This window comes from Vanellus vanellus (genome assembly GCF_965231255.1).
Source record: "Vanellus vanellus genome assembly, chromosome: 3".
NCBI classification, from domain to species: domain Eukaryota; kingdom Metazoa; phylum Chordata; class Aves; order Charadriiformes; family Charadriidae; genus Vanellus; species Vanellus vanellus.
The window spans coordinates 71,091,013-71,118,698 of NC_138907.1; the positions used below are offsets into that span (position 1 = coordinate 71,091,013).

At 37.5% G+C, this 27,686-nt stretch overlaps 1 protein-coding gene across 1 annotated transcript in view; it reads left to right on the top strand.

The window, feature by feature from the left end:
* Positions 1-295: 295 nt before the first annotated feature.
* TRDN (triadin) overlaps positions 296-27,686 on the top strand; it is a 233,828-nt gene continuing 206,437 nt past the window's right edge. Inside the window, exon 1 of the mRNA XM_082481943.1 lies at positions 296-755. Within this exon, the coding sequence (XP_082338069.1) occupies positions 734-755 (22 nt within the window). The 5' untranslated portion in view covers positions 296-733. The remainder of the gene's footprint in view (positions 756-27,686) is intronic.

Genomic DNA, 27,686 nt, shown 5'->3' on the forward strand with positions numbered 1-27,686 from the left:
AAAAATCCAAACTGAAGAAGTTACTAATTTCATAGGTTTAAAGTGGTGTCTTAATTGGCTCTGAACTGCGACTAAGAATCAAAGTGGAGAAAACCACCTAAATTTACCCTCCCCCCCCCCCCCCCCCCCGAGTCAGCGGTAAGCTCCATAGGACCCTCCCCAAACCAAATAAGGCCAGGAAGAATGTGCTAAGCACTGACTGTGCTAAGAATAAAGTTGAGCTGGGATGGATAAGGTTACTTTGAACTCTATATTTCATGTTTCCTGACATACCCTCCAAAGAACTGCAATTATGCTAGCGGGGCTGCAGGAGCGTTAAACAGTTCTTTCCCAGTTCTTCTGCTTTTTGCTGCCTTTCCATGCGTTTCTGTCCTGTTTAGAGCTGGGTCTTTTTACTTTTTATTTGTAGTGTGCATGTTTCTTAGGACATTGGAAAAAAAATGCTGAAGATTCACTGTGAGGCATGGCTATTTTTGTTAGAAGCTGATACTTTAGACTGAGCTTTCAGTGTTGCCTCTGGAAGGCCTTAGGTTGCTCTGGGAGGTCAGGAGTCTGCAGAGGAAACAGAAAGTTCAGAGGGGCGCAAAAGAAGAAGGAACAGAATTAGAAAAAGCAGAGGACCTCCCTCTTCTCGTCCTGCAGCTCCTGCAAGAGCCAGCAACCCAGAAGCATTATCTAAGCTGCCACACTAGATCTTGACCTTTTTAACAGAGTATCTCTTACCATCATCATCATGGCCGAGATTACAACAGAAGGTACGGTAACTATTTTCAAATATAATTAACCAAAAATGATATGTACTTTGACAGTGTAACTGAGCTATCATGTCAGTATGATTTGTTGCTCTTAGCAAGTCATGCTTTCGCTCCAGGATAATTTCTTTTTTTGTTGTTGTTGTTGAATGGCTTTCTACTCTTCTTTCCTTTTTTTTTTTTTTTTTTTTTTTTTATTTTTCACTCCTGTAGCCTGAGTTTCTACCAGTTACTGAAGCTAGATCTCTGTACACCTCTAAAAATAGTGTTAGTCTCATTTGCAGAACAACACTGCTTAGGCAGCTCCATTAGAGTGATACAAGAAGGGCAACATCTAAATGTCAGGTGGTTGCACCCTCAAGCCTTTGCTCAGGTAAAGCTTTGGTAGTCCCTTATAGTTGGAGATTTACCGGAGTCAGAATAGCTTAGTTTGGCGGTCCTGATTTTTCAGTAAGGAGCACAGAGTATTTGTGAACTGTGCATGAAGTCATTGAAGGTAAAAGCTATATGAACTCTGCAATCCTTATTCAGGTAAACTTCTAAGGGAGTCGGTGAAAGTTGTGCTGAAATAACTATGCCAGAGCTAGGCCTGCAAGAATGAAAGGCAATTGTATTAACCAATAAATACATATTCTAAAATATGAATATTTCATGTACTTTAATATTTCCTGACCATTCATATTTAAATAACATTTTAGATGCATAACAATGTTTTATCAGCAGCAGTCAGACAGGGGATATATTTAAAATGCAACCTTCTTTAAATTTAATACTGAATATTTTAGTTGAATTTCATTCCAATCTTTTTTTTTTTCCAGTGTGGATTACTCCACTGTTTATCAGAATTTAATAATGACACCACAAAAAAAAAAAAAAAAGCTTTTGAACAGTCTTCTGAAAGTTATTTTTATTCTAATTGTTAAGGTTATGTGGTGTTTCGGTGTATGAAAGTTGTACTTTTCATCTTCCATTTTTCATTGTTAATATTTGTAAGAGGATCTGCATTAAGCACTATTAGAGAGAGAGCCCGTTGTCTTCTAAAGGATTCATGTTCAGAATATGTCAAATTGTGCACTCCTTACCTGATGTTTGGTTAGCCACAGCAAGGAGATGATGTGCGTATGACTTTTTAATCAGCAGTTGGACGGATCTGTAATTTGCTTCTGGCAGCAAATACTGTCAAAACAGGTGGTTCAGCGTGACAGCCCTAACCCAAATGCTAGCGCTAGTTTATTTGTGTATTCTTAAACTAGGTTTGTTGGAAATATTTCTTACTTTGTAGCTGCTATCTGGGAGATCTGTGAAATTATATTTATCTTCCAAAGTGGGTGCATTAATACCATCAGTGTCAGAGAAGTAGTATGGAAGCACCTCCAAGTGAAAAAGCCTCCCAAATTAGCAAGATTTTGAGTCAAAAATTAATATCGGAAATAGAAGATACTTCAGTCAGTCTGCAAGTGACTTTTCAAACATTTATCTTATTAAAGAAATAAAAGACCATAAAATAGAATAAAAACAAAGCAAAGATTCTGAAAATATTTTTTATAATGCTTTTATTTTGTTTCTATGGATGTTCCTTAGCTATCATATTCTGTGTCTTTGTTCTGTGTTTTTTTCTGTGCAAAGCAATAGACTTCAGGTGATAAGGGACATGAGCTCCACAGTAACCTGACCTTCAGCATAACAAGTAAATAAAGCATATAATTAGTTTAGTTTAATTTACTTTACTTTAGTTTTGTTTTGTTTTGTTCTGTTTTCTTATATTTGGAATGGACTTATGTTAATTGATTTTGGAACTCTGGCTCCGTGAGATGGAAATTTTACACGTGGCAGAAAACTAAGAATTCAGCCTTGGGCTAGTGTTTCGCAGGAGTTTATTTTCCTCTGGGGCCACCGCGGGCACTCACAAGGCAATCTGAAAGTTCAGATTTAAACTTCAGCAACATATAGTTTGGACAAATCAAAAATGATTAAAATACCCCTCGCTTCACACAATTCCTTTTTGAATTTATTTTGTTTCATACTACATGCCAGCCATTGATTTCCTGGGGTCTTCGTGACTTTATTAGGATTAAACTACTTGCTCCTTGTGGCAGGTACTCACAACTCTATTTTACACTGTCAGCCACACATCAGGCAGACTGTCGGGCTCCTTGCCTTTTGGGGTACCACGCTCACACATCAGAGAGCACGACACAACAGCGATGAAGGCTTCAGCGCTGCCACGGCCAGCATGGCTGCTGGTTTAGAGAGGTGGTCCAGCCCTGGCAGAGTGATACTGTTGATGCACATCTCAAGGCATCTTCTTCTGCCAGCCCGTGTCAATAGCATAATCTGTTCAGAGACAGATGCATGCATGCGGCCGATGGGGTGCTCTTTCAGGTCAACATCACGGTAATGACAATAAGACTAAGTAGCTTAAAAATGTAGCCAGCAAGCAATGACCCTGGCCTGTCTACTTGCATCGCAAGCCATACGCACGGCCTATTCATTTCCACAGCTACAACTTATTAGTTGTGGAAATACTGGTGAAGTGTACCCGGTGAAAGACAAAAGGAGATCTCTGAAGACAGCAATTTATAAATGTCCTTAGAAAGTTGGCAGGACCTAGGTCTCCTGCTGGCAAATATTTAGGGGAAGATTCCAAAGGATTACCTTCAGCATCCTCATATTACACGTAATTGCAACCATAGAAATGTGCTATTAAAATATGGAAGTCCTTAAAACTATATAAAAAAAGTAAATAAGGCGTATAATTAGTTTAGTTTAATTTACTTTACTTTAGTTTTGTTTTGTTTTGTTCTTTTTTCTTATATTTGGCATGGACTTATGTTAATTGATTTTGGAACTCTGGCTCCGTGAGATGGAAATTTTACACGTGGCAGAAAACTAAGAATTCAGCCTTGGGCTAGTGTTTCACAGGAAATATGGAAGTCCTTAAAACTATATAAAAAAAATAGTCTTGGTACAGATACCAAGTACTCTGCCTTTGTGACATTCTCAGACATTCTCAGGACGATATTATTGTTATTGTTATTATTGTTGTTGTTGTTGTTGGTATTATTATTATTATTATTATTATTATTATTATTATTATTATTATTATTATTTTGACTGTTACTGAGTATTCTGTCAGGAACTTTACTGTGATCCACTTAAGAGCTTGCCTAGAAAGCCACAGGTACCTAACTATGCTATTCTGCTGTGTTCCTGAACACATGGAATGGACGGGACTCAACGGCAGGTGCAGTTAGAGCTGCCACCACTGAAATATGAACACAAAAAGCCTGGCACCTACGAGAAATGGCATCTACCAATGTACAGCTTAGTCTGTGTGTGCACAATAGCTCCAGCAGCAGCCCTACAGTTGGTCCTTTCTAGTCCAATCTACTGGAGGTCACAGTGCAAGGTTGATGGCTGTCCCCTGGCGCTCTATCCTCCCACGAAGGGAAGAATGAACAGAGACTTAGCTCTGCCTGATGCAATGCACCAGAGACTGTACACTGATCTAATCCAGGGAGGTGAGGAGAGGAGAAAGACAAGGTTTCTATGCCAGCTGTTTGTCTGCCACAACTTATTTCCCCAGTGGAGCAAGAGAGAAGCAGGAGTCAAACAGAAATGTGACAATGAGTCACAATTTGGTCCTTTCTTTGCTGCCGAGAGCTGTGCGACGACACATTTCCTCTGTCTCGGAGCAGGTTGCAAGGAGACAGGCTAGCCCCGGGGCCACACACAGCTCGACAGTGACAAAATCAAAATTAGCTTCTGGATTTCTGTCCTTTTCTCGAGCTCCTTGATAACTACGAAAAGTTTTAAGATGTAAACCTTTTCAAAAGGCAGATTGAACAAGATCTGTATGCTTGAAGACTAATATAAGTGGAACTGATAATGTAAGAGAAATAGCACACAAGAGCCAGAGGTTAAAATCATAATGGCTTCATGAGCATGATGGCCAGAAGCTATCGGCAGTCTCCAGTCGACAAAAAGTTCAGCGAAGTCACACTACAGGCAAGAGGGAGATAGCTACTTCTCATGGTAATTCATGAGTTGCTGCTCGAGGTGCTAGTTGTGCTGGCTGTAAAAGGGGCCTAGATGAATAAATTAGATTAGATGATTCATTTTGATGGCTAAAAGGATGTGAAGCGTTTCCTAGCCTTCAGTCAGACTGCTGTTTAAGGGTTGAGTTAGGAGGTTTCTATAGAATTTATTTGCAAAAAAAAAAAACGAAATTGCAAAATGAAAAGCTGTCATCTTTTACTGGCTTTCAATGTTGTCGAGGAAGCAGAGATAGTACACCTTTTTTCAGCGGGTTAAGGAAAATACAGCAATTTTGGCAGTAATTTTTTGAAGGAATCAGTCTGCTCTTCTTCAGAAGTACTGGGTAAAGTCAACAGCCTAATTACTTAGAGAGAGAAAAAGTCAGAAATCCCAGGACTGCCTCTAAAAAAGTCAGTCTCTGGGGGGAACAGAAGCTCCAAATTCTCACTGAAATTCCACAAAACTTGGATTTCCCCGTGCCTGTGGCCCTGGACACCCGAGGTTGCCTGCAGCCTAGGTGCTTTCTCATAGCCTGTTGAGGCAAGTTAAGCACAAAGCCAAATTTGTTAGCTTACATTTTAGGTTTAAGAATTTGTGGGCATTGCCACTCATAGCTGGTACAGTATCTATGCATGTTCAGTTGGTACAGAGAAATATATCATTACCTTAGGTAGCCCATTAGAAAGTCAACTAACCATAGACAGCAGGGATCCTTAAAACCTATAAATATAGGTTTTGGCTGATGAATCATGATGCTAGTCCACGATGGACTAAAAGCGTGTGTGTGCAGCTAACACCTTGTGCTCGTAAGTATTTGAAATATATTTTAAGTTTACTAATATAATGAGAAATATATTTAAATCCTAGTAGCATTTTCGAGTTATAAGGCTGATCAGCTCCCACTGCTTTCAAAATGAAGTCTGTGCAACTACTTAGATTCTCAAAAGTCCCAATCTACACCTTCAGGTACCTACTCCTTGAAAAAACTCTAGTCTATAAATATTTTGAGTACTTTTACCCATTGCCTACAGTGTAAGCACTGAGTAAGAGGTGGATTCATGCTGCTTTTACTGCTCTGCTCTGGAAAGCAGAAACTGGTTTAGTTTAAAACACGTTTCATAATGCAGGTCTGGCTTCAGTCCAGGACACACTGAGGACAGAGGAACCAGAGTTGCCCTCTTGGAGGCAGATCAGCTGCTTAGAGAAATGGCAAACCTTTCCTTTTCTTTCTGATGCTGATATTGGCTGGTTTCTGCTCTGTTTAAGCAGATTGAACTAGTGGACAGTGCTCGTTTTACCAGCTTAAACTATATTTAAAACAGTAGAGGGTGGATTGCTTTAAATCAAAATGATTAAAAAACCTTTAAATCATCAATTTTAATAATGATTTAAATTAACAAACAAGAAACCTGGATTTTAAAACAGCAATTTTAATCTTTTTTTTTTTTTTTTGCATAAGTCTATCATTCTTTTTCCCAAAAGAATTGAAAAGAGACACTGATTACTGTTGGCTGATTACTAATATGGTGACTGAATACAGCCTTTCTCACTAAATTTGTGCCTTTTACTCTTACAGAGAAAGATAATCTAAACGTCTGTCTATTAAACAATTCTATAGTTCAGGAGCCATTTATCCAGATTCTTAGTCTTTACATGTTTTTTTTTTAATGATAGAGTATGGTAAATGGTGCATTTCTTTTATACTAGATAATGATTTCATTTTCACTTATGATTTCTGTCAAGGTTCATTAGGATGGAAATTGGAATTCAATTAAAATGGTACAAACCCAGCATTTTAAAATTGTGTATTTGTGTACTGTAATTGTACTGGATGTATAGAAAAAGTCACTTTTATATAGAACTTGTTTTGAAAAGCTAAGTGATTTATTAAAAAAATATAATTCTATTTGTAATTTAGTTTCTGGCTACTACATCCTACAAGAACATATAACTGATAGAGCTCATTTTCTTTCATGTAATGTTTATTCAAAGGTTAGAAAAAGAAAACATATTTTCTACTTTTAAAAAAAATCCGAATTACTTCTTGAGGTACAATAAGATAATAATTGAGTTCAAATAGTAAAGTAAATTGAAATTAAAAACATATTCTTTGTCTTTGCAAACAGGTTATACTCTCAAAAAAAAGGCTAGCTTAATTTGACTCCATCTGCTTAGCTAGTGATTGCCAACAGCTCAGTGATTTCTTTAAGTTTCTTCACAGCTATAATGGCTTGATCATAGCTTTTTGTTTACATAAAAGTGGTTTCAACAGATAGTAGTGTAAAAGCATAGGTTTTCTTAATGTCGCATTTAATTTGAAAAGCATTTAAAGAAAACTTCAGTTTGTGATTCAAAAAGCACCAACAATTATATTCCCTGTCTTCCCCCACTGCGGCATTGAGAGGGGTTTAAAAAGGAGAATTATCAAAGATTAATATTGAAGTGTCTTCAGTAGTAGCAGATGTATAGATAGGCATAAAACAACAAAAAAGTTTTTTTCTACAGTGCTTTCCCAATAATTTCAAACCAATTCAAAGGTATGGTCAAAGAGAACTTTACAGTTACAGGCTTAATATCTTTATTGCTTTACATTGGCAGGTCAGACTCATAACAGGGAACATGAAGTAGATAAGCTGTAAGGTCACTGCATCTAAAGACTTAAGCCTGTGGACAACTAGCTATCCTTCTTATCCATATGATCCCACTGTCGTGTTCTCTTGTCAGCTTTAAACATTTTTATCGGTAATTATTATTATTTCATATTTTAGTCCTAGCCCTGTGTCTTTGTATAAATCTTGCTTTGGTGCCGCGAGACATGAACATTCAGACGTTAGATCCCTGAGTAGGAACGTGTTTAAGCAGAATGTGGTCAAAAGGGGACCAGCAAGATTTAGCTTCTAGTTTTATTCCTACTATGTGCCTACAGCACAGTTGATTTATGTAAGTAAGTCTATTTCAGGAACTATGCAGCAAGTACACGGCTATCAAATATTTGACTAATAGTAGAGATAGCTACACCAGTAGGTAGCAGCAGAGATACCAGATGACACTGCCAACGCATCTTGTCCTGTCTCACATTCTGTCCTTTTCTTCATAGCCTCTGATACATTTTTGCTCTGTAATAGTTTTCCTTTTTCTCTTTCTCTTCTCCTCCCTCCAAAATCTGATAGATTATCCTGCAGGTAATATGCAGGAGATGTAACTCTGGTCCCTTCTCTAAATGCAAAACATAATCAGAAGAACATGGTAAAGCCCACAGTAAACAGCTATATTATTCTTCAGACTCAGTAGAAAAAGCTGAGCTAACAAAACAGATCATGTAATGTGCAGGAGGCTAAAAAAAAAAAAAAAAAAGCTGTAGAAGATACTGATTTATTTCTTTTTTCATCCCAAACTGTCTCATATGCTAAAACCTACCTATGTTACAATTGCAGTCTAATTAGTTCAGGTGCTCAAGATCATGGTCAGTGCTCAGATTTGCCCTTAGAAATCAGAATGAAAAAGCTGTGGCTTTAAGTCCTGAATAAGCCTCACTTGAGTCCTGTGGCTGATTTGGGCTTTTTTTAGAATCAGTCCTACAGCACAGTATGAACTTGTCTCTGGCCTGAAAGTTCTGCTTGGTGCCATGCAAAGGCATTTACTGTAAGAAAGGAAAATATAAAATGTCAGGCACAGAAAAGCGTTCTCACTGGAGAAGTCTCCTCTTTCTGTCTTCAAAGGTAGTTTTAAAAAATCCTCTACAAATATGTAACGAGTAAAGACCTGCTACTCCCTGTACATGCTTGTGTTCTCACAACTTCAAAAGTATCTCTGTACCTTTGCCTTGTCAAAGGCACAATGAGTCTAAGGCTTTGTAGCCTCCTTTGGTATGTAAATTAACTCAATTTTTTCCTATATTCCATTATGTAGATTTAAGTTGTGGTTCTCTGTGCATGTCAGGAAGGCTAAATCTTGTTTCAATCTTTGCTAAGAGGTTATTCACAATTGACACCATTACCATAAATACAGCTTTCTGCTAACTATTTTACTGGTTTTAGAGGCATAATTTAATACATCTATTGAAATGTTAAGATCCTCATTTTGCTTTGACCTTTTCCTCCTATAACAGGTAGGGCCTTAATTTTGGCTTCAGGTCTATCTATGTAACCCCTACTAAAGTCAACTGAATTGATACATGAGCATATCTGATGCAGGATACACTTAATATTCCAAAGAGGCAATATCATATGTGCATGATACAGTTTAGGCTATATACGTTTCATAGATTTATAACACCAATATTTAAACTGTAATCATAATGTGAATTTAGTACAATTTCAATTGCTTTTCTTTTATTTAAGGGAAAACTTCAAATCCTCTTATCCCTAGAGATTTTTTTGCATCACCATTCATGATAGGATTAAAAACCTGAGCATCTCACAAGGAGATATCCAAAGTTAGACTCACCCCTTTAAGTATTTACTGTTGGTTTGGTTTCGGAATTTACCAGGAGTAGTACTATAACACTAATTATAGCAAAAGATCCGTGATAGAGTTTGATGTGACTCCTGTCTGCCTGGGACAGCTACATGACTAGATGGCTGACTACATCCATCACTTGGAGCGGAACCACTGCGTACTCTGCTCCTAATGTGTGTCACAACCTATAAAGCCGATGAAGATGATCTTTTGGTAGTAGAGAGTGAATTCTGAGGATGCAAGGTTTTCTCCTCCTTCAAAAAAAGGAAGGGCTCAAAAAGCTTTCTTTTCTTTTTTTTTTATCTGTAAATATATTTGATAAAATTATCACTTTAGTAAGAGCTATGCCAACTCAGAACTAAATACAAGCATTTTTGTCACAGCAAGAGTAGCCCTGTTATCAGACACCCAAGCAGAATTAATCCACGTGGGATACATTTATCCTAAAATGCATCTCTTGTTCTAGACATTGTAATTTTGTATTGATTACATAAGAGCTACCTGAAATGCTCTGGAGAAAGTAATGCTCTATTCTGCTGTTAGGTAGCCAGAAAAAGTGATGAATTTCCAGGTCAGTAACAGCCAAAACTCTTCTTTCCAAACCTACACCCTCTCTTCCTTCCCCTTCCAAACCCAAGTGCAGCAGGACCCTCTGCCCGGAGACACAACTCCGTGCCTATTCCCAGCACTTGGCACAAGTGAGAAATCCATAGATTTTGTAATACACCTTTATTATATTTTGCCTGCAAGTTGCTACGGAACCAGAGGTTTCCAGTGATTTGTTGTTGTTTTCTTTTAGTGATTTATACAGAACTCGTATAAGAAAGATCACAAGGGAAGCTTCGCTAGGTGGATGTTGTTCTGGAAAGAAGAAAACAGTAACTTTGGAAATTATGGAGAAAACAGCTACAAATATGTGAGAATGCAATTTTGGGAAAGCCTTTTTGCTTTGCAAGGTTAGCTACAAATATCGATGAGACTTCAGCGCACACTTAAAATCAAAATTAAATGTGAATGAAATGTGCATATGCAGATATTAGTGTATCGGGGTGGGGGGGCAATGTGCAATTTTGCCCGAGTTAATGAATTAAAGCAATTTCAACTAGACAGGCAAAACAACGATGAGGGCCAGGTTTTTGTCTTAAAAACTAATTAGCGGGAAGTTTCTTTTAAGAATATATTTGCCATCGTTTCATTTGTTGCCCAGTGTAGGCTAATGCATTTCACACTGTGAAGTGCTAAAGGCAGTTTCACAAAAGAGATACGAATGACTTAGTTTTACAACATGGTTGCTCTCCTCTCTTCAGTGTGGCATACCATGTGTAGAAAACCAGAAATAATACCGCGTGTGCAGACGCTGCCAGAACTACAAAGTGGCACTAGATCTATATTTTCTTGTTGATTTACTGTGGTAGTGCCCAGAGGTCAGGACTGCATTGAATTAATGACTACTTCATGTGGCAAGGCACAGTCTCCACACTAGCACCTTAGAATCATTTTAACTTGTAAAGATTCTGATTTGCCTAGTATTTTAGAGAATAAAGTCCTCTTGGTACTAATGTCAAGCTTTAACGCTCTAGTAAAGTAAATATTAAACCATACAGCTCTCCAAAAGTTAACACTGAAACGCTTGAGAAAATTCTTAGTGCTTACCTGTGCTATTTAGGTATATAAATCACGTGTTACGTTTTCTGCTTGCTGACTGGGTTTTTTGACATGAGTAACCCACGCAAGAATAAAAGAGATCACTCCACTCTCCACTCTACCGGAGACATCCAGATCTGCTGGGCTTCAGGACCTCCGAGATTGCTCACTGCCCCCCGCCAGAGTCATTTGCAGTGGGACACCTCTCCTCCCAGTGCTGGAGAGCTGTGGTGGTCCCACATCCCCAGGTGCAGGGAGGAGGGCAGCTGAGCCTGCGCTCTCCATAGGCACACACGTCTCCAACCCACCTTCATTCCTCCCTTTCCCCACCTTTGGTTCTCCCCGTAATCATCCCATCTATTAAGTTCTTGGTTCTGCTGTCTCAATTCCTCACTACTCCAAGCAAGGCAGGCAGCAATAGTACTTCTCAATTCTTGTGCTTACAGTGATTTGAGTCTGTTCTCAAGTCTCAGAAATCTTCAGCAAAAATTGATCTTTAAATAAATGTTCATCTTTAAAGACGTTTTAACGATAAGGCTTCAGACCCTGGCATATAGGTGCCTAAATTTAAAATTAGACCAGTATCTTTGCAGGCCTAAAGCACAATATTTCTTTCATAATGTGTCCTTTCTTTAGATATTGCAGAAATTCTGTAAAATTTCAACTGACTCATGTCCCTTCTTCTCCCTGTGGCCCTAAGCCGCTCTAAGGGATGTGGAAGGCAACAAAATGTTTATTTACAAATGTCATCAATCTGTAACCATGAAATCCCTGTATCTGCAGATTCAGCAACTTTCTCCTTTATTCTTTCATTAAGCTGTTTACATTTTCTTGGCACTTCTCGAATGTGAACACAATTTTAACATCCAGATGTTCTCCTTTCCCTGAAAATGCCCAGGTAGACAGATATGGATTGCATCTTTTCTTGAAAATAGATGTACATCGGTTGCATTGGAGCAATTCCAGTGTCAACTGTATCCCACTGGAGGAGGCAGCTGTTTTCCAGGTGAAATTATTTAACTAGCAACAAAACTCACCTCCTAATGTTATTATGTGTCTGTTTTCAAGCTCAGCAATCTCATTTTCAGCCAATTCCATCTCTCTCTGTTTTTCAATGTTTATGTGAATAGACAGGAAGGGAGACCTTTCCTCTTGTCCTGTAGGATGTCTGCAAAAAAATGTGCAGAAGTCTGAATTCCTGGTCATGTAGGCACACAGGATATAACAAAATGGTTATGATTAATATTAGGTCCTTGTGTTAAGAATTAGAAAGGAATAGTGAAATAAAGCTTGCATTAGTAAGTCCCTAGAAAATTCCCTAGATCTTCTTCTACACTACTCATTTTCTCAGAGACCTGGCGAACAGCCTGTAGTTCACTACGTAATATGGAGATCAGTCTCTAAACTGAAAAAAAAATTCTAACCAACCAATGAAAAAAACACAGAGATTTTTCTTTTTTTTTTTTTTTTTTTTTTTTGGACAAGAATAGGTATTAAAACAAACAAAATGTGCAAAGGGTGCTAAAAAAATTGAGTGTTTACAAATGCCTGTGAAGTCCTGGTTGTACACTGTGTTCCTCTTTCTCCTCTCAGTTCTTTGAATGTAAGCAATACCAAAGGTATGTACATTCTGTTTTAGCATGTGCTTTATTTAAGTAAATATAAATGAAACATAAGACACAACATTAATGCGCTTTACAATAGAATATTTTGTGTATTCTGCAGACAGAGGTGTTTAAACCGTCAGGCTTAGTGGACTTCATGAAGAACTGCACCATGTCTTAAAGTCTGTGATTTTGCAGAATCATACTGTAAACTTTAGAAACTTCAGCATACTCTTGAAAGTACATTTTATTATAATAGTTGTCTCAGTAGTTTCCTCACTAAAACAACTTTTTTCAGCTGTCCCTGACAGTGAAAACAACCTTCCCACAGATTCACTGGTTGGAGTTAGTGTGAATGAAAACTCAGCTAACATGTTCATGCTTTTACAGGGTACGCTCTCTACACTCATATTCCTAAAGATATCATTCCACCTTTTTCTCTATCTCAGTCCTATTTTTATTCCACTTTTTACATTTACTCTAAACACTTCTATGTTTGTGGACTCATTGAATAAGTCAATACCTTTGAAATCACTATTGATGCTATTACTACTAACACAACCCTTGTTATCTTTAAGTTTTTGTTGAGAATTATTTCATATTTTCTAATTAAATAATTCTAAGTCTGCAAAAAGTAGATGCAGTTGCTCAGGTCTTTAAAGTAAGTTGCCTACATGAAGTTTGCTAAATCTCTGAATTTGGTTTTGGAAAAGATTCTCTCGCTTTCATCTACATTCAGGACTTCATATCTATGTTTGCTTTCAATCTTTCCTCTTATTTCATGCCTTTCATTCTTTTAATTGAAAGAATCAAACTTTACAGCTACATTAAATGTAGAAATATTACCTTTTGTTCTCACAGTGATTGGAGAGAATATTTTCAATGGCTTTGAATAAAACTAGAAACACAGCAGTGTCTCATCAGCTGAAAAAGAAGAGCACATATTCTATGCGAAAGAGCATATATTTTTAGTCCTTTATTATCAGTTAGTAAGTTGCTGATTGACTTTTGGTTGCAGAAACATTTCTTTTCTGTTGTGTTTCCAACTTCCTTAGATGCTAGGGCAATGAAGTGGGAAGATAAGAAAATCATAAATTATTTTATTCTTCATTGATTTTATAACCAGCATTTCATGAACACTTTTTTTGGACGTAGATATGAATAATTTGAACTTTCCAACACATGGATTATTAATTTTCCATGGATCTCTTGTACAAATACCATTTTCATGGCTTGTGCCCTTCTGAAGGTATCACCTGAATTTATTCTATATAAAAGTTACCTACCCCAAATTTTTCACTGTATGAATCTGCAAGTGCTTCAGCACTCTAATTCTCTTTAATCTATACTTCATTCTGCAGAGAAGTAGCTCCTGACTAAAGGTGATACTAATTTCAGGACACAACATTTTCAGCACTTGACCACTGGAACGGTGACTTTAACAAGCTCCTGATGTATGATGGTCTTCCAAGTCCCTTTGTGTAGTGGTTTGCTGAGGAATAGCACCCGCTGAGGAATGAATACCCAAGGGACTCTGCCAGGTTGTAGTCCGTCCGGTCCAAGCATTTCTAGAAACTGAGGGAATAAAATCTAATCTGCACCTGCCCATTTTGAAAACCACCCAGCTCTCTCCCCCAACAGATGTCCTATGAATGTCCTTTAGAACCTAACAATACCGCTCCTGCCCTGATGACCCAGACAAGCAGGAGGAAGACGTTGATTTGGACTTGGAAACAGGCTTAGCTGTAAATAAGAGTGATGTCTTATTTAAGTCTTATTTGCCTGGTTAGGTGGTGTGAACCTTTTGTCACGGTTCCCAACGGTTGAAGAACCCTAAAGGTACTTTAGTTTTTCTCCACTTATCTGTCAAATGTAGCCTGCCTGTGCAGGTCCCGGGGAGCGCACGACATGCTGTGTAGTATGTGGGTAGAGTTCTTTAAGAATATCGTCCTATAGAGTTTCTTTCACACTTCCTATGTGGCACCTGGTCTAAGGTTTAAATAAAGCTTTTAAATAAAAAGCCAAGAAAAGTTATAGCAAGTGTAGTACAATGTCTTATGGCTACTTCTATTTCATATTGTGAATGTTATTCATTATTAGTCATTCAATTATTTTAGGTACACTTTGTGTCTATTCTTGTCTTCCACCATAATACTTTAATAGCATTCTGAATATATTGTACTTTTGGGGGGATGAATTGTGTTAGTGAGTGAAAGATTATCAGTTACGCGACCATAAGAATATATGTAAGCTGTAAGGCTGAAATAACGAACATAATGTAAATGCTCATCTTCAATAAATGTGAAAGTCTGCATTTTTTATTTATTAGCACTTATCTAATTACAGCTGAAGCTGCACTCTATTGATATAGTAGAAAAGGAAATTAATAAAAAAAGGTTAGATGATGAATAGGCCTTTGACCAGAATATAACAGCCGGCAAAATCTTGCAAAGATGTATACAGAATAACTAAGTAGCTCTCGAAAGCTTTTTTAAAAATTTAGAAAGGACTATCAACTTATACATCTGCAGAGGACATCTCTATCTCTTTTCATTATACTGACAAAGTTATGAGTTGAGACTGCTGTATTAATATTAAAGAAACGTCAGAGAATTGCTTGAAAGTTTCCTGAAATGAGAAAGTAGCAGTAGCTTTGGTATTCTTAAAATCCAAGATGGAAACATTTCAGGAAACTTTATATGCATGCTGAATGTGTATAAATGGCTTTAAAAAATGGGCAAAGAAGATAAACAACTACACTTGGAGGGAGCCTGTGAAAAATGTAGGTTAAACACTACACAATGTAGAGGAGCGATGAACCAGAAGTTGGACAGGAGGCTGAGGTCCAGCTCTGTCTCCTGCCAGACTTCCAGTGTGGCCTTCGCTCTTCACTTAATCGCTCCATCATTTCCTTTCTTTCAAAAGAAAATAGTTTGGCCTTACATCAGGGTGTGGGCTGGAGGGAAGATTAGGGGCAAATAAATCCAGATTTGAGGATCTATACGACTACCCAGAACAGAATTGCACATTTGGAATATGACTTGAGACTATGTGAAGGTTTCGTAAACAGGAAAACATTGTGTTGATACGGACAAGCTTGAGTTCACTACGTTTGTGAACACAACATAGGCAGTTTTGAAAGCAATACCAGGCTGAAAAATGTCCTTTCAGCTGCTGTCTCTGTTTCGTTGGTAAGGAACAGAAGGCTTTTTTCTGTTGTATGAAAGAAAGTGGGATGAAATCGGGATAAATATGCGTAAATATCCTTTTCAGAGATGCCGGTTGAACTTCAGACATAGGTATGCAACCTTGTTGGTTTTTTTTTTTTTCCTATCACCATGAGCGTCAGGAAGTGAAGCACAAAAGAACTAAGGTTGGGGCGAGATGCCGGGAATATCATTAAGGTCCTGCAAGTGTCTGATGTGCACGCAAGGCACTCGAGCTGAGTGGAAACTTTGCAGCACCTGCTGTTACTGTGGGCTAGGAACACTGGAGCTCCTGCTGTATGGATTTGCTGTTACAGAGAACGTGGGGAGGTGTTACAGCTTGTGAATGAGAGCTGAATGGTTTTGAGATGACTTTCTGCATGTTTACAGCAGATGCTAAAGATTATTTGATTTAGAATCCATGGGAGGAAATAAGGAAACTATCATTCCAACCAGGTCAAAGCTTTTCCTTGGTGTAGCTCATTTTCTGTTCCAGTTAGCAACAACAACATGGAGGGGGCATCTCGAGATGGAGGCTCTTTTTAACTCAGTAGAAAATCGTTTAAACTGCGCTGAGGTGAGACTTTAACATTATGAATGCTTTTTGGACTGATTATGCCATTAAAAAAGCGGACAGGGTCTCGTCTGTTCTAAAATGTGTCACTGAGATTTGAGGACCGCTCTTCTGAAGTTCACTTGGATGTTAATTAGTCTTCCATGGCCACATAAAGTGGAAGTCTGTTTTGTCTCAGTGTCTACTGGTTTAATACAGACACAGAATTCAGAGGGGCTATGAACTTCCGAAAGATTCACATTCCAAAAATGTAAGTAAATGGATGGCCCACCTATGTGCAGGGCAGAGAAGTGCTCAGAAAGGGCAACTCAGAGTTGTTTCAATAATTTTGTTCCATTTTTATGCTAGTGCTGATTAGGAAAATGCAATGAGAGTGAATTAAAATTAATGATCATTTTGCAACATTCTATGCTCTGCACAAGCATGTGTAGTTTGAATTTTTTTTCTATCAATCATTTTGAATCTTATATTGTTAAAAGAATTTCATAAATATGTCTTTCATAAATATGTTTTTATTTCATGCATATTACAAACACACAGGGTTATCATTAATGCATTCTCCCTGTTTTGGGTTATATGCTTAGAAGCTTAATGTAAGTAGGATAAAGAGATATTTTAGACATATTCTATATAGATAGATATTAAAAATAAATCATTTTCTGCTCTAAATATCTTCGAATTCAGAGAAGATTTTTATCTTACCTGTCACTGAGTAAGTTTAAAGGACTGTTACCCTACAAGAAAATCTTTCATATGAATCATTTTCAAGATTAAGTTGGCACTTCTCTGAGTCATTTAACAATTAAACCTTGGATCAAAATTCTTTTTTCCTTTCTAAGGCCTGAATCTTATACCAAAAACATCCTCCTCAGGTATTATAGCTTTTATATGGATAAATACCTATATTTTCAAAGAGGTAGGGAAAAAGCCATTTTTACTTTAATGATGCAACAAATTAAAACTGAAAAAAAAAAATAGTCATATTCCCAACATTAGGAACATGTTCTGTACTAGCATTGGCAACTTTGTGCTTAGTGAAAAAAATGTTGCTTTAAAATTATGTCATTATTGCTTTATGTGGAAGCCATTAATACAGCATATTGTAGCATTTATGCTTGAAAAGAAACATTCATTTAGGATTTGGATTTACTTTGTCAGGTAGGAAAATAAGTTAACATTTTTTGTATGAAACAGGGAAGTCTTGATCTACATTCATCAGTTGACAGTTCTGCCAATTCTCTCTCTGTAAATCACAAAAACTGTATAACACCATCGTTATACGCCAGAAAAGACTAAGCAAAGAAAATGTCTTGCCCATATAATAACACTAATATAAGACACACAAAAAAAATACTTTAATAACCTTGTACTTCTTGGTATTTTCCATGCATATTTCCATGGCTATCATACAACTTACATGCCATTTCAAGTTAGAGTTGATGTAGAAATTGGAACTTCACTTACACTTTGGAAATAAAACAAATAGACTTTTTAAGTGCACGCATCAAAATGTTGCTTTTCGTGCACTCGTTTTTGCAAGAAAAAGTCATAGCTAACCCCCAAAAGCTAAATTGGATTCCATAGTTTCTTCAGACAAGTAGTAGTGTAGAGGCGTGGAAATGTACTTTCTTGTGCATATATCTTAATCCAGACTCGCCTGTAATTTCAAGTTTCATTTTATATGCCACATGGATATCTCAACGCCTGGTGATAGATATTTCTAGGAATTATTATAAAAAATGTCTCAATTTCTGGAGCTAAATAATGTAGCCAGGTAACCACTTCTTGGCATTTATCACTAGGATAAATTAGAGACCACTCTGAATCTCATATCTGTTTGGTCAGTTAAGGTCTTTATTATTTTATCTCATTTACTCTGCAGAAATCTGAAGAGGTGTGATTGGAAGATTTAAATTGCAGGTCAATCTCTGTGTCCCTTATAATAGATAAAATTAGATGAGGAGAGTTTGGGGCCTGATTTCCAGCTCACAAAATCAAGAGTCCCTGAACAGACCTGTAGACTATTCATTGTGCTCTTGAGCAACTCTTCTGGGTTTCTTTGTTCAGAATGTGGTAGTGTGAAAATTAGCAATATTAGAAGTCCTCTGGGCTTAGCTATGGGTACAAGACAGGCTTACTAATAGTCTCATTTGTTGTTAATTTACTTGTGGGTAAAAGTCAGGTGTCGCTAGCAACTTCTCAAATGTGGTCACGACCTTGTTCTGCTGACAGGTGTTGATCGGTTTGGGCTGGCAGGAGGAAGGATGCAGAGAATGCGTACAATTACTGAAGTGATTTTCTTTTTTCCTCAGATAACCTTCAAGGAATCCTAAACCTTCTTGATTTTCCTTCTTTTCAGTGTGTAGATGAGGTGACATCAAAATATCTGCATAAGGAGAAAAGATATCTAAGACTCTGTACCTGTAAAGGAACACTACGTAATGGTATTTTCTCATCAAACTTGAATTTACAAATTTTTCACACATTCCAAAACTTGGTCATGGTATAATACTGAATAAAATAGATTAAGACATGGCTAATTCATGATAGGTGGTTCAGGAATGACTGAGTAAGGGAGGGTGCAGTGACGTTTTCCTACTTAGTCAAAGATTTTGCTACTTAAAATGGGTCTCAATAGTCTCACATATCCCATTTTCTCCAGATTACTTAATACCCATTCAAAACAAAGTTTTCTTCTAAGATGTGAGTATCTGGCATTAGTTGCTATTAAAGAACCTTTGTAAGATAATGTAAAGATTTCAAAGCTCTTGAGAATCTCAGAACACCTTTTAGATATATTGTGAACATCTGCGGTCAAGAAAGATCAACTGTTCTCACAGTGACTGTGTATCCTATGTGTCTCAGCTGCCCATAGACATCAGGCCTATTTCCAAAGAAAGATCAGAGAAGATAATTTAGGCTATCAAGGTTAAACTTCAACTTCAGATTACCGTTTTTGGAATCAGTATTGCAAAAAGAAAATGAGAAAACGCACCATTAACTTTTACCTAAACTTTTACCTATTCCTCAGTGTCAGTTCAAGAACCCACTCATGCCCTAAAACCAAAGGGATATTTTCCAAGGGAATCTTTCAGACCAAAAAAGAAGAAAAGAAAAAAAAAAAAAAGCTTTAGAAAACCTTGTTTCCCTAGTATTTTAGGTGCCGATGTAGTGGACTTGCCTTCATCTGTTCTCTAAGTATACAGATGGAGTACTCTCATTTATTAGAAAGTAACTCTTTGACAGAAGCTGGACCTTGGTTCATCTGTTCCTGCTTAATACGGAATATAGCTAACTACTGCCTTTCATGAAATTGGTAATACTTTTTTGCAAGCCACAGAACAGTTTTCTCAGTAGATCTCTTTCAGTTTTCTCTCTCCCAGACAGCACAACCTGTAATAGTTTCATAGTTAATTGTCATTTACAGATGAGATATATCAGTGACACAGATGACTGACTTGCCACAAGCACTTATTTTAGTTTTCCCCTTTTGTCAAATGAGGATTTTTTTCTTGCCAGTTTTTAGCAAGGTCTTTTATAAACATCTATCTATCTATATATATATATATGTATTTACTGCATAACTCTTAATATAGCAATTCCTGTACTCTTGTTGGCTAAAAATGCCTTTTTCTTCTGTCTCTGGTAAGACAGCTGGGGCCAGGTGTCTTCAATATGACGTGTGTGCACGTATATTCAAACTGTATGCACGTGGTGATCTCCATGTTTGAGTGCTGGAATGACTGGATAGGTCCACACGGCAGACTTGGCAAACTTACAGTGTGAGACACCGCTTCCACTATAAGTTGTGGAGACTATTGAACTACTTTCATTTTCACAGTCTGTAGATATCAGTCTGTTAAGACATATAACAGTGTTCTTACCTCCAGTGTCAGGGTAGCTTGGAATAAATGAAATCAAGCAAATGATCATATTAATCATTCCTAGACACACTTATTTGAAAGATAATGGCAGTTCCACCAGAAGAAGCAAAGGTCTCGAGTTTTCTTTACAGAGTTTCTTTATACGGGTACACTTGTCTGGAGTGAAAACAGAGGTATTTGTAGCATATTATTTATCCTACCAACTTTCAATATTTATTATGACTATCATTATTTTACAGATGGGAAAAGATATTTTTTTCTTCTTTTTTTCCATAACAAAAAAAAGTCAGTAAAGTCAGTAAAAGTCAGTTCTCTAATCCCCTCTGAAGGCTAGAGGGATGTGTAGAGCTGAGTTTCCAAAACAAATAACAAAGGGGATGCATACGGTGCTCTTGCTGCAGAAGGTTTCATGCTATTTAAAGATAAATGGCAACCATTTTCCTCCAACCTTCATTTTGACATTTTAAAAGATAAGATGTACCTCTCAGCTTATATCAACTCACAAGTACATCTAAATACCCCTTTGACATCTCTTTCAGAAATGTCAGATTTCTAAGATGAACAGGAAGGTAAAACTTAAAAAGTTTTACTGTTTTAGAGCACCAATTTGTTTCCAAAGAAGGGAAGGTATCACTACTGTTTAAGAAAAAAATTCAGGTGTGGAACCAAACAAACAATGGATTTTTCAGGGTGCTGATAGATTATTATTGCATGTTCAGAATTCAGTTACAGTCTTATCTACATACTGAGAAGCTGGAAGTGAAACATTTGATTTTTGAACGTTTCTAAAAGAAAATGTAAAAACATATCAAACCGAAGAGTTATTTCAGAGAAAAAAATGTATGTCCAACTTCCAGATCATGAAAATGCAAAGCCTACTGCCTTTTGAAAAGGGATCAGCTCAATGTCCCTTTACCATGCTTGTTTGCTGGTTTAAAGTGCAGTAAATGGCATTTTTCTCGTTCTTATCAACTCTGCCTCCTGTAGTTTTGATTTTATAGAAGTAATTTATTCTATGTTGATTATTGTTAACCCCTGTGGTCTTCTAAGTTCTCAAGAAATTACTACACAAATTGATATAGCTGTAAGTAAAACGATCTATAAAATTTCCCAGTAAAACCTGCTATCTTTTAAACCTGGTCCTTAGGGCTTCCCTTACTTTTGTTTCCAAAGCCATTTCAGGTATGAATTATTGCAGAGAGACTCACAGTACAATCAGTCATAGAAGAATATTTCAGCTGGCTCAACAGCACAGGAGATCTTTTAACTACTAACTAACCAGTAATCCCTTCTGTGTCTGTTGTACTTGAGTAATCAGAATAATGGAAAGGCTCTTTGAAATACATACGCACACAAGAAACAACTAGGCAGAGACAGAAGGTTAAAGGTCGTATCGGCATAATGTTCTTTCTAAGCAGTTTTGGAATGACGTGAAGACATTTTTTACACCTTCTTGCAGAAGTATACAAGACATTTTCTTCCGCTTAATTTGTATAGACAAATGCTCTACTAGACTATGAAATTCAAACATGTAAGGAAAGATGGAAATTTGACTCTAAATCACTGAAGTTCAACTCTTCTGATATGAATACGCAATGGCATGTGGGCTCCTAAATCCTGCAGACATCTGCTGACCTAACTGGGCTCTCTGAAGTCCAAGGTTAAGAAGTATGTCAGCTGAGAGAGAGTTAACTTATTTGACTGCTGATCGTATTTTAAAACACAGTGTAATTGGAGTCTGACTGAAACTGGTTTCTACTTCCCCTCCTTGAAGTTCTCAGCTTGCTTCAAGATGTGTACAAATAAGTAGAATTTCTTTTCTTCATAGGTAATTTGTCAAATACTACAGTTCATACCTTGGCCTATTCCAGAACAAGTAGTAGCTAGTATTAGGATTTCTTCAACAGGATTCAATGATTGACTCCCCAAAATGCAGATGTTGCCTATTAGGTTTGCAAGCATCAAGGCTTTTTTCTTCTTTTGGGGAGGGTGGGAGTGGGGGAAAGGGGGGCAGGTGTTAGTCTTTGGTAAGATTTTTTCTTCCCACTCTTCTCTGCAGGGGAAATCTGTCTGGAGCAGAGCGCGCTTTTCTCAGTTATATATCCTTATTGCTTCTCAAAATCTTCTGTCTCAGTTACACCCGTTGCTAGAGCAAACTGAATTTCCCAGCTGTAGAAGACTGACTTCCTTACTATCCCATTCCAGACTCTGAGCTTTTCTAGACAAACGGTCTTTAATTGCTGCTGCTTAGATGTGTCCCTTTGATATGGAGGGCTCCCGTGGGGCTGAAGACCAGGTTGTCCTCAGGGGATTCTGACTCCCTGTGTACAGCAATGGTCTAAATCCACCATTTGAATCTGCGTAGCAAGGAGTTAACCACTTATGCCAACTTGTTACATGAAATTTAACCAATCTTTAATATATATACAAAAGTATCTTTAAAATAATCTTTGCAGCTGTCCTCAGAAAAAAAAAAAAAAAAACCAAACAAAAATCAGATACATGCACTCCATTAATTGTAGCTAGATGGAAAATATGAGGTTTTGAAGCATTTTGATTTGGTATTCTTGGAGTGGGATAAAGAACTGCTGTGCTTCAGCTGATTAATTATTTCAAAAAATTATTTATACCAGGTATATGATGCATTATATAAGAAAGAGAAAATATAGTAAGGAACTTATTTAAAAACATTGGAGCTTAGTTTCTGAGTTTTTCATATTTCTTATTTTGAGACTCACTAGCACCTCACAGCAGGTTTTGAAAAATTGTTCCACGTGGAAAAAAAATCCTCCCATACAGTTTTTATTTCTTCTTTTTACTATAAAGGACATTTGCATAAAAATAGTAGATTTGTTTCTTAAAAGTTCATTTTCTCTCATTGCTCCCTCCCATTTAGAATCATCGTAATCCTCACAATAGATTGACATGGAAATGGTTGTAATATCACAATGGAAGAATTATGACAATATCACAATGGAAGAATTATGACTGCAAGCGGGGTATAAGCAGCAGGTTCTTAAAGTGTAAAGATCCTGTTTCTGTACAAGTAGCATTGCAAATAAAGAGCAGTGGAGAAATAATATCAGACATAAAATACTGTTTAAAATGGACATTTGTTTGACTTTGATATTTATTTGGTATTTATTTGATGAAAATAAGGTCAGCAAGGACATGAGAATAACCAATGTGTCAGAGGATTGGTCCAGCTGGTGTGTTATCTTGTCTTCATCAGCAGCCACTGACTGAGAAAAAATTCCAAGTTCAGGCATTAAATGCTTAACCCCTGCCTTGCCAGAGTGCACGCCCAGCATTTAGGGATATGAAATAAAGAAAATTCCTGAGTCAGATTTTGTCTTTGTATTCAAAAGTCCTTTTTTCTTTCACCCAGTTGCCCAGTCCCTATCTGGCCATACACCACTGGAAAGTAATTTTCTGTTCATATAGTTATGGAGCTTTTCTAATTAGTCTTAGTTAAACTATTTTCTTCACTTTGTTGTGTTTGTTGGTTTTTTTTTTTTCCCCATAGCACATAACGGTGTACGGTATCCTGAGAAACAGTCATAATTACAATCCCAAAATATATATCACCTCAGAATACAGCATTAAAAACTTCCAGTTTTCACCTCATAGTATTTATTTTTAGTAGTACTGGTATTAGTGTTATTTACTGATACTGTATGAAGTACACATTTTCTTTGAACGAGATAATGAAATGACTTGACAGGATGTATCTTTTATTCTACAAACTTCTTATTGAAATCGACGTGATCAAAAGATTGGTGTACATAATTTCTTGGAGAATGAATAGGAAAGATTAATACAATTTAGTTCTTTAAATTATCAGATGGTCTCTATTGATCAAAAATAAAACCAATACAGATATAATAACAGAAAAGGAAATTAAAAAAGTACACAGCACCTCATGTAATTATAAGTGCCTTTTATGAATTCAATTGTTCAGTTGATTTTTATGCACCATCCTCTCCATATTCCATAATCTCTATTCTATTTCTTTTGTCATGTAGAAATGGTTGCCTCATAATCCCCAACCTTATTTTCCACATTTCATAAAGAATATTACATTTTTATAACTATCAGTCACCAATAAATCTGCAAATGTTCCCTCACAGGCAGTACCAGTCACAGCTTTCTAAGCCTTTAATCTGTAGAAATACTGCCTTTAAGTTAGCGAATATATATATGATATGCGTTGAGAGGCTTCTCTCTTTGCACTTTAATTACATGAAGTGTAGAGCAACACTTCAGTACTCTGTGCGATGAATTCAGCAGTCTGTAAATTCTGGTATCAGTTGTGAAACTCCTTTTATATATTATTCACTTTTAGTTATTGCAGTTGCACTCATTCATTCATACGAAGAGGGATGGAATACGATACAAAAGAAAAGAAATAGCTGAATGTCAGCCACCTCAAGAGAAGATTTATGCTGCAGCTCTAAATAAATTAACTGTTTGTAAAATTGACACATTTCTGCTCAACAGCTTGCGGAAGCTTGATCGTACTCAGAAGACCTACATTAGGTGCCCACCACCCATTCCTGGGCTGAACTGTAGATCACTGCCCTCCTCACAGAGCCTGGTGCAGATAATGGTGGGAGAGAGGAGATTGCAAAGATAAGCTGAATTTGCCTATTTAAGTTTTCTTTCCCTGTTTCCATCTGCCCCTCTAACAGTGTTAGGAAGAGTCTTGCCTTTATATTGCTATGTGTGTCCGATAGAAAACATGTTCCATATTAGTGGATCTAACTAGGTTCCTAACCTATTGAAGGTTACCAGCACTACAGATCCTCCATAGTAAGTGGCTTTAAATCCACTGTCATCATATTCTTTATCAGCATTTGGAGGAGAGAAAAAGGGTTTTCCCAGCTGGATTCCTCTTGCTCTTCTTTTTCTGAGCTGTTCTGCACTCTGTTACTCACCGTCCAGTATCTGCATCTCATGGCCTCTGGTGCTGGCTGGGTAAGATGGTGGAGGCTCTCTGTCCAGGTGGATACAGTGGGTTCTGAGGTGCCCTCTTCTCTCTGCTCAGCATTTTGTTCTCACATAAATGTAGAAGGGAGGCAAAAGGCATGAGTCCAGTGAAGAGCTTCCAACTCCCTGTGCCTATGGAAGTGCTGGGAAATTGGCTACATACTTATAATGAAGAAAAAGTCATTAGACCACTTTGGGAAAGAATAATGCCACTGTTATTCTACTGCAAACCACTAAATATTAACCAGAGCAGAAAATCTGCCCTTTCCTTTCCACTTGTATAGATCAAGGGTGCAGAAACCCCAGCAGAGAAATTAAAAGCGAACAACTCCGTAGTCGGGCATCAGTATCACCTGAAGAAAAGGCAGAGGCATAATCTTTTCTAGTGGTAAAAAGCATTTTCCCCACATGGGAAAAGAGTAATTACGGTGAGAGCTGTAGAGGTCTGTGGACTCACCAAAGGTGATACGCTGGTCCTGAAAAAATGCAGCAGGTTATTGCATATCTATTGCCCAGTCCTTCACTGAAGGGTTCTAATCCCTTGTCCTCTTCTCCCGGAGGTACCCTCCCTACTGTAGGCTGAGATTCTTGCCTGTCTGATCGCGACAGTGGTAGATTGATAAGGTCACCGGGTTAAAGCCCAAGGCCCAAGCCAGTGCTTAATATACAGTGTCGATTTATACAGTCTTTCTTTCTCTTTTCTGCTCCCTTAATTAGTATTTAAATATTCCAAGTGAAGTGGAATAGGTCGAACAGGAGCCATTAATGACCTGAATCCAGAATGCTCTGTAGCCTATTTATTGGAGTGTTCATCTGGGGAGTGGAACAGACAAGTCAAAATCTACCAGCTCTCTCATTTAGAGCAGACTGCACTGAGGTTTCTCACATCCCAACTGAATTGCCCTAGCAACAATATTATTATTTAAAAGGGAACAACCTCTTTTTTTTTTTTTTTTTTAAGTAGCATGACTAGCCTCTGCTTTTAAAATATCCAGCCTTAAAAAGGCATTTCACATTAAATATTTTACTTGATCTTTTTTTGTGCTATTGGCAGAACAAAGACCGTAATACATAAAATAACTATGAAATAACATAAATACAGAAAATTACTGTTTTACATTCGCATGAGTCTGAATGGAGTAGGGGTATTTTTTGGTTTGTTTTGTTTTTTTAAAAATTTTTTATTTTGCTTCTGGGGTAGTGGGTGGTATAGCTGTTGAACTGCAAAATCAAGTGCCCATCTTTAACCATGGACTCCTATGCTTTTTATACCTTAAGAGCTCGGCTGCCAGGACTACAAGCTTACCCTGGACTCTGAAAGTCACACAGTGTTCTCCTCAAAGTTGTCACTAATTGTCAAGGTTTATTTATACATATGAGACTCTACGGGTCTTCAGGTTGTATCCTAAATGACAACTCTGAAACCAGAGGAACAGTAAGAATCTCAGAGTTTGAGCTGTTTGGAATTTAACAAATCAATCTGTTGATGTAAAGGTGACATTTGTGACCTGATGGGGCAGTTCTGTGTGCATGAGAAATTGTGATGCGGAGTCAGAGGTATATACCCCCAGAGTCATCTTTTTATAGAAATGTATATATAACTTTTTTAAGTTCCCATCCTCATTGAGAATCAATACAAATCACAACCCAAAGTGCCAGGAGGCTCTAGTGGACACGTGGCTGTGGATTAAAATTGGATGGCTGAAATTGTAACAGCCTTCAGCTTCACCCTCCACTCCTGTGATGAATGTTGCCTCCCCCAAAGGAGGGACAACTGATCTGCTCATGAATCTCCTGAGCCACTGCAATGTTCATCTAAATATACTAAAGTAAACTGACTTGGATTCTGGTTGACTGTAATACAGACACTGAAATTTGTCTTGGGAGAGAAAGTGTGTATTATATGGGCAGCAAGAGAGTCTGGGCGAAGTTCAGGTGCCTGTTTTTAACCTGTTGCTGAAGGATCCCTGTCAATTTTACAATTAAAAATTGATAGGCTTCATCAGGTGATTTCAAAGCAGCAAAAATGCCTGTCTTTCTCATACCCCCACTGGGCAGATGAGGCCTCACTGACCTCTTGGGCCACAGCTCTGCTTAACTTTTCCGCTTTTTTGAGAAAGAGGAGAATTGCTGCTGGCTGAATTGATGGAAGCATTGCCCATGTGTAGGTCCCTTCTTTCTCTACTGGTCTAGCTCTGTAAATAGCATCACCGTAGGTTTGGGGAGGAGGTTAACACTGGTAGGAGATGGACAAAAAGCGTACACAACAGCTGGGCACTGCACAGTGGGGAGCAGGCAGAGAGAAGCATCAGGATAGCACCATGGGTACTGCAATAACAGAGTGGTTGTAGGGGAGAGGGCAGTCATCTTGGTGTTATTGGCTCTTCTTCAAGTCATGATATTGCAATGGTATCAATATACAATCCACCTCACATGAGATTACATAGCAGCAAACAGTCTTCCTCAGGAGTCCTCAAATAAACTCCTCCAGCCAATTTTGTTTATATTAGTAGCTAGGGACATAAAAAATCTAATTT